The following is an 8220-nucleotide window of genomic DNA, read 5'->3' as shown; positions in this document are numbered from 1 at the left end:
TTTGTGAGCCGGGTATGCAAGGACAGGCCTGTTTCTGCCCAGACTCCTTTCTCAAAGTGGAGCACGTGCTCCTGACCTAGTCATCCCCTCGTGTCTCCTTAGCAGCCAGGCGTCTGTCTCACAGGGAGCGGGTGACACTTTTCTTGCCACCGGCCCACTGTTCCTCAAAGGGCAGGTTCTCGTGCTTCACGTCAGGTTTCCGACAGCAATGCCAATGGCTCCTCACTTCTCTTAGGGCGGCGTGCTGTGCCTTCCCCAGACATGCTCGTGGAGAGAGTGGTGACAGGTGTGTCCCTTTTCTCAGGGCTCTTACCACAGGCGCGACCATGCTTCTCTATCAGGCAGAGGGGATGTCTGGGCAAAAGGGTTTCGCTCTATGTGGGTTTTCCCCACCGCGCTGCCCAGACTAGGCTCTGGCAAGCAGAAGCAGCAGCCCACAGAACAGACTCAAATTTCCCAGCAAATGCTGAGCTTTTGCAGAGGTTTTCGGCTTAGCGCAAACTGCACTTTGCTGCTGCTTTTTCAACAAGGCTTTGGGCGTTGGCTCTTTCGTGTCAGGGAAGAAGAGTTGTGGGAGAGTTGGTACCTCTTGGGCCTTGCTTTCCCAGGCACCAGGTTTGCGCCCTGGGTTCACACTGCCTCTCTGAAGTCAGCAGACACAGCCTTGACCCATCAGCAGCGTGTGTCGCCTAGGGAGGCACTCTGTGCTGACTGTCATCTCACGGCTTAGCCAGGGCCTGGCTTTTTCCTCTGGCATTCAGGCGAACTTGGGAGCATGCCTGTGCCTTCCCCAGACGAGAGGAGAGACAACAGCAGCATTGCACACCGCCAGCCCCCTGGCATGGGGAGGTGTGGGGAACTGTCCCCGCTCCTTCCCCAGATACCACTGCATCCTCAAAGGCTGCCACATCCTGGAGGTAGGCGGTAGATGACTGACCATTGCTCCAGGGAAGAGTTTCTGGGAGTTCAGGGTTGCGCACCTGGTGGCAACCCGAAGCCTGCCCTAGGGACAGGTGGCCAAGGAGCTGCTGTTCCCTTGGGACCAGAGGCCCAGGACAGGCCTGCCTTCTGCCCAGACTCCTTTCTCAAAGTGGAGCACGCGCCCCTGCCCTAGTCGTCCCCTCGTGTCTCCTTAGAAGCCAAGCTTCTGTCTCTCCGCACAGGGAGCCGGTGACACTTTTCTTGCCACCGGCCACCTGTTCCTCAGACGACAGGCTCCCCTGCTTCGGGTCAGTTTTCCCACAACAATGCCAACGGCTCCTCCCTTCTCTCAGGGCAGCGTGCTACGCCTTCCCCAGACATGCTCCTGGAGAGAGCGGTGACAGGCGTGTCCCTTTTCTTAAAGCTCTTACCACAGGCACGACCATGTTTCTCTCTCTGGCAGAAAGGATGTCCAGGCAAAGAGACTTTTGCTCTATTCAGGTTTTTCCCACCGCACTGCTCAGACTAGGCTCAGGCAAGCAGGAGCAGCTGCCCGCAGAACTCACTCTGATTTCCCAATGAATGCTGTGCTTTCGCAGAGGTTTTCGGCTTGGCACAATCCTCACTTTACTGCAGCTTCCCCAACAAAGCTTTGGTCGTTCACTCTCTCGCGTCAGGAAAGAAGAGCTGCAGGAGAGTTGGTGCCTCTTGGGCATTGATTTCCCGGGCACCAGGTTCGTGACCTGGGTTCACACTGCCTCTCCAAAGTAAGCAGACTCAGCTTGACCCTGCAGCAGCGTGTGTCGACCAGGGAGGCACACTGTGCAGAATGTCACCCTGGCTTAGCTAGGACCTGGGTTTTTTCTATGGCATTCGGACGGTCTCGAAAGCATGCCTGTGTCATCCCCAGACAAGAGGAGAGGAAACAGCAGCACTGCACACCGCCCGAGCCCTTGGATGGCTAGCATGTGTGGAACTGTCCCCGCTCCTTCCACAGAGAGCACTGCCACCACAAACCCTGCCACATCCTGGAGGAAGATGGTAGCTGACTGCCCATTGCGCCTGGGAGCCGTTTCTGCGAGTTCAAGATCGGGCTTCTTGTGACAACCCAAAGTCTGCCCTAGGGACAGGTGCCCAATGAGCTGCTGTGCCCTTGTGCCCAGAGCCCCAGGACAGGCCTGGTTTCTGCTGAGACTCCTTTCTCAAAGTGGAGCACGTGCCCCAGCCCTAGTCGTCCCCTCGTATCTCCTAAGCAGCCAGGCTTCTGTCTCTCCGCACAGGGAGCAGTTGACACTTTCCTTGCCACCCGCCGCTGTTCCTCAGAGGGCATGCTCTCATGCTTCGCGTCAGGTTTCCGACAGCAATGCCAACGTCTCCTCTCTTCTCTCAGGACAGCTTGTTGCGCCTCCCCCAGATCAGCTGCGGGAGAGCGGGGGGACAGGCGTGTCCCTTTCCTTAAGGCTCTTACCACAGGCGCGACCATGCTTCTCTCTTGGGCAGACGGGATATCCGGGCAAAGAGGGTGCACTCTATGCGGGTTTCTCCATCTGCGCTGCCCAGACAACGCTCAGGCAAGCAGCAGCAACAGCCCCCAGAACCGACTCTGATTTCCCAGCGAATGCAGAGCTTTCACAGAGCTTTTCGGCTTGGCGCGAACCACACTTTGCTGCTGCTTCCCGAGCAAAGCTTTGGGCGTTTGCTCTCTCACGTCAGGGGAGAAGAGGTGCGGGAGATTCATGCCTCTTGGGCCTTGCTTTCCTGGGCAAGGGGTTCGCGCCCTGGGCTCAAACTGCCTCCCCAAAGTAGGCAAACAAAGCATTGAGCCTGTGCAGTGTGTGTCACCCAGGGAGGCACTCTGTGCAGAATGACAGTTCCTGGTTAGCCAGGGCCTGGCTGTCGGGGACTGCCTTTGGCCGTGAAAGTCCCCGCCATTACAAGAAGGTGCTTGGCTCACTGCTAGCAAAACATGCTGCAAGTATACAATGAACTTTCTGGTGAAGCCCGCCTAAAGGAGGACATAGTTATTGGCTGTATCAAATTTAATCAGCATAGTAACAGGACTCTCATTGGCTCTCCCCTTGCTTGACCCCTTATTGGTCACCCTGCTGTATATAAGCTAAGGAGATGATTAAATAAACGGAAATGAAGCATTAACACCATGCCAGGCTCATTGTCGTCCTTGCGGGCCGAGGGCGACAAATGGTGCTGAGACCCGGGAAATATTAAGAAAAATAGAAAAACCTTGCAAGGGAGAAGTCCGCAGGTAAGCGGGGAAGGGACCACGATCAAAGTGGTGGGAATCTTGTACAAGACTGCAATAAGAAGCAGGGCGGCCTTAGAGCCGGGATTAAGCAGTGAGTATACACGGAACAGCCATTAGGTTGGGATTCTAATTATGGGATCTGGACTGTCAAAGTCGAGGTTAGAGGGTTCCCTAAAGGACCTTCTAAAGGCCAATGGCACTCCATTAAAAACGAAAACTGCTAGGACATTCTTGAATACAGTTGAGACAGTGGCGCCTTGGTTTCTGGACGAGGGCTTGCTAAATATCCCCCAATGGGACCAGTTAGGTGAGCATTTTAAGAAGAGGGATAAAAGTAAATCATTGCCGCCGGGAACTTTAGTTATATGGACTCTAGTCAGAGCGTGCCTGGGAGGATATAAGCCGAAATGTGATTCAGTTATTCAGGAGGGCGCTGAGGCACTCGAGGAAGTGAAAGAAGAACGCTCATCTCTTGCTTCGGAAAAGAGTAGTTCTAGCGAAGGGGAAGAAGAAATGTCGGGGGAGGAGCTAGAGTGGAAGTTCAAATTAAAACCAGACCCTCCCTGTTCAGCAGTGACCCCTAGTGCTCCGCCTCCTTAAAATCCCCTGGTGGGGGAGATAACAGGTAAATGTCATCCCTCTGCTAATGAGGATTAGAAGACCTGCATGGAGGGGGGCCAATAGCAGCTCGATTTTCCCAGTTCTAGAGGACCAAAATCATCAACGGTATCACCAGCCCTTGGAATTTAAATTAGTTAAACAATTAAAGGAAGCGGTCATGCAGTATGGCCCTCAGGCAGCATTTACTATTTCTCTAGTGGAGTCCATAGCAGGCATGAATTTATTTCCCGAAGACTGGGGGAATTTAGCAAGGGCAGCCCTCTCTGGAGGGCAATATTTGGTCTGGAAGACAGCATGGCAAGAGCATTCCCAGGATGTTGCACAGCGTAATGCCGTAGCAGGCAATCCACAATGGAATCTGGATATGCTTATGGGCATGGGGCCATACACTGGTAAACATGACCAACTGCAATACAACCCTGCCGTATACATGCAGATTGCGGCTGCTGCTACCAAAGCATGGAAAACCCTCCAGGGCAGTGGGGACTTGCAGGGTCAACTATCTAAGGTGATACAAGGACCAAATGAAGCATATGCTGATTTTGTTGCAAGATTGATGCAAACAGCTGGGAGAGTATTTGGGGATGTTGACACAGCCATGCCTCTAATTAAACAACTGGCCTATGAGCAAGCCAATAAATGGTGTAAAGAGGCCCTTAGGCCATGGAAGGCTAAAGATTTAAGCACATACATTAAGGTATGCAGGGATATTAATGACAGTGTTATTCAAGGACAAGTACTTGCTTCAGCCATTACTCAAGGCCTTCAGGGCATTCAGCTACCCCAACGTAAGGGCGCTAAAGGAAATTCTGGGGAATGCTACAAATGTGGAGCTCAGGGGCACTTTAGGTGAGAATGTCCTGACAGCAAGGGTCCCCCAACAGTAAAGCAACCTGGCATATGTCCTAGGTGTGGCAAGGCTACACACTGGGCGAATGGATGTCGCTCAGTAAAAGATATTCAAGGTAATCCACTACCCCCAAGGAATTAAAAAAATGGGAAATGGGGCCCATCACCCCAGGGCCCTCAAATGTATGGGGTGCTTCAACAGGTAGCCCGCACGCATTACCCGCCGACGAGCCAAGGCGTGCTACAAAAGGAAGCGCCGGATTGGACATCCGTGCCACCACCAGACTTGTACTAACCCCCGAGATGGGAACCGAGGTGGTGGAATCGGATTTTAAGGGCCCACTGCCTGTGAACACTGTAGGCCTATTATTAGGGCATAGCTCCACAGCCCTTGCTGGATTAATAGTACACCCCGGAGTAATTGATGCTGATTATACAGGAATAGTCAAAATATTAGTGTCTTCCCCTCATGGCATTACAGTTATCAGTCCAGGTGATAAAATAGCACAAATTATAGTGTTACCAAGCTGTCATAAACTATTCCCCAACACAGAAAAATCCCGTGGACAGAGGGGTTTTGGCTCTACTGGCCTGCCCCTCGCATGTCTAACACTTGGAATGGAGGCTAGACCTCTTTATTCTCTGTGGATCAGAAATAAAAAAATTTATGGGCCTTCTGAATATCGGGGCTGATCGTAGTATCATTAATGAAGTTGATTGGCCAAAAGATTGGCCCCTACAAAGGGCTGATCAAACCCTTAGAGGCCTAGGGGTTGCCCAAAGTCCTATGTGTAGTGCTGCTACATTACCATGGAAGGATTATATTGGACAGAAAGGTACCCTTTTACATAGGGCATATCAGGGCACATACAGCTCTCCCCGGCCCTTGATGGAAGGCAATCGCACTGCAGACATGTTAACCAAAGAGCAATTTATCTTCATTTTAATGGAAAATATTCAACAAGCAAAACAATTTCACAAGCTATTTCATGTTAATGCTCTTACTCTCAGACTTAAATTCAACAAAACAAAAGCTCAAGCCAGGGACATTGTAGTCTCTTGCAAAAACTGTGTTACCCTCTTGCCATCCCCCTCCTTAGGAGTTAACCCACGAGGCCTGTTACCCAACCATATATGGCAAATGGATGTTACTCACATCCCTGAATTTGGTAAACTAAAATATGTGCATGTTTCCATGGACACATGTTCTGGTGTCATATTCGCCTCTATCCATGCTGGGGAAAAAATCCAAAGATGTTATTTCCCACTGCCTTCAAGCCTTCGCCGCTTGGGGTAAACCTCGACAAATAAAAACAGACAATGGACCTGCACACACCTCACAAGTATTTCACAGTTTTCTTACTCAACTAAACATTACCCTAAATCATGGTATTCCCTACAATCCTCAAGGACAGGCCATCGTGGAACGTGCCCACTTAACCATCAAACAAACTCTTAAAACAAAAAGGGGGAATAGGGTGATGAGGGAGCAGGAGGCTGGCTGAGGACAAAGCAGGAGCTGGCCCCTTGCACCCCCTCTTCACCCTTTCCCCTCCATAAGTGTAGCATCCCTCAGGCAGCCCTGACTGCCATGAACAATAAGCAAATAGTTAACTTGCAGAGCTCACAATCCTGCTAGACAGGAGTCTCCCTTGGCTTACAAATGTTCTAAATCTCACTAACAAAGACGATTGATAGCAGGATTGTGACACCCCACCAAAAAGTCTCCCAACGATCTTAATGTTAATGGCTGGTCTAAAGACAACATTGATCCAGCAGCAAGGGCAAGGCCTCCGGCAGGCCTGGAACATCCTGGCACCTGTAGGCCCTCTTTAGCATATGAAAACTCCACTGAAACCTCCCTTCCCCTCACCTTTCCCCCAACAGCAGGGTACATAACCAGCCATCCCTCACAACCCGGGGCAGCAGCTCTTCCTGCCCATGGGTCCTGTCCCCGTGCTTTAATAAACCACCATTTTGCACCAAAGATGTCTCAAGAATTCTTTCTTGGTCATCGGCTCCGGACCTCAGCCCACCAAACCTCACCTAGGTTCTAGAACTTCATCAAGGGGACACGTTCTGGTCCCCTAAAGACAAACTAAATACAATTCTATTTATTTTAAGTTTTTTGACGCTCGATAAAAACGGTCAAGCAGCAGCTGAAAGACATTCAGCCCGTATGGATTCTTCCCCCAAGCCCTTAGTTCTTTGGAAGGATATCCTTACGGGACAATGGAAAGGCCCGGATCCTGTATTAATCTGGAGCAGAGGCTCCGTTCGTGTTTTCCCACAGGACAAAGAAGTGCCGATTTGGATTCCAGAGAGATTGGTCCGGAAGGCCCCTGAGAATGAGGATGAGGACAGAGGAAGCCGTGATCCTCCTACTGTCGTGGGGGACTCTGATATTCCTAATTCCCCCGACGGCAACACGTGAATTACGGGCTATTCTGAAGGCTTGGCCCTATTGATGAAGTCCCAGAACCTAAGTCAGGTTCGGTGGGGTGAGGAGGTTCGGAGCCGACGACTAAAGAAAGAATTCTTAAGACGTCGTTGGTGCAAAAGGTGATTTATTAGAGCACGGGGACAGGGCCCGTGGGCAGGCAGAGATGCGGCTGCCCCGGGTTGTGAGGGGTGGTTGGTTATGTACCCTGCTGTTGGGGGAAGGTGAGGGGAAGGGAGGTTTCAGTGGAGTTTTCATATGCTAAAGAGGGCCTACAAGGTGCCTGGATGTTCCAGGCCTGCCGGAGGCCTTGCCCTTGCTGCTGGATCAATGTTGTCTTTAGACCAGCCATTAACATTAAGATCTTTGGGAGACCTTTTGGTGGGGTGTCACAATCCTGCTATCAATCGTCTTTGTTAGTGAGATTTAGAACATTTGTAAGCCAAGGGAGACTCCTGTCTAGCAGGATTGTGAGCTCTGCAAGTTAACTATTTGCTTATTGTTCATGGCAGTCAAGGGTGCCTGATGAATGCTACACCTATGGAGGGGAGCGGATGAAGGGGGGGGTGCAAGGCGCCAGCTTTTGCTTTGTCCTCAGCCAGCCTCCTGTTCCCTCATCACTATCCTTTAACTTTAACTAATTCTTCCTTTATCTCCCCCCCCATTCTTCACTAGCTGATATACTGAGTGTCGGTTCTATTGTTCCTTTTTCTGCGCTTTGTGTTACCCCTGTAAAATTCTCTCAATTTAATAAGGCCAGCAATTCCTCCCAACAGCTCTCTTAGTATTTGCAGGGTACTTGGTCTGACGATTTTCAAAATTTCACATGAATCCTTCTGGCTGAGATAACTCGAGTAAATAGTATGCGTGTGCAACCAGCTTCCCTTCCAGAGCTATTTCCAACATTCGGCAATATGTTCCAGTTCACCAAACAATGGGCTGATACAATTGGTCATCTTGTCCTCCTCCTTACTGGCATTCTGCTTCTATTCAGAAACGTTCACCAGTGGAGAACAGCAGCGAGAGCAGAGCCGAGCTATAGCACAAGCCCCTATGTCAATAGAGGCTGGGACATCTCCCCAGATATGGCTAAGCATGCTAGATCGGTAGTCAAAGACGGGTAAGA

At 50.9% G+C, this 8220-nt stretch overlaps 1 protein-coding gene across 1 annotated transcript; it reads left to right on the top strand.

The window, feature by feature from the left end:
* The first annotated feature begins 4807 nt into the window (after positions 1-4807).
* Positions 4808-5347, top strand: LOC106004568 (deoxyuridine 5'-triphosphate nucleotidohydrolase-like). Its single transcript, XM_045076738.1, has one exon. The coding sequence runs from the start codon at positions 4808-4810 to the stop codon at positions 5345-5347; it is 540 nt and encodes a 179-aa protein (XP_044932673.1).
* The last annotated feature ends 2873 nt before the right edge of the window (positions 5348-8220 follow it).

Source organism: Mustela putorius, unplaced genomic scaffold (assembly GCF_011764305.1).
Source record: "Mustela putorius furo isolate JIRA1106 unplaced genomic scaffold, ASM1176430v1.1 tig00000193_pilon_pilon_pilon, whole genome shotgun sequence".
NCBI lineage: Eukaryota > Metazoa > Chordata > Mammalia > Carnivora > Mustelidae > Mustela > Mustela putorius.
The sequence above is the reverse complement of the archived record's forward strand: the minus strand, read 5'-3'. Positions and strand labels throughout refer to the sequence as shown.

Excerpts from the sequence above, each read along its gene's own strand:
- LOC106004568 (XM_045076738.1), top strand. The coding sequence starts at position 4,808 with ATGGGGCCCATCACCCCAGGGCCCTCAAATGTATGGGGTGCTTCAACA.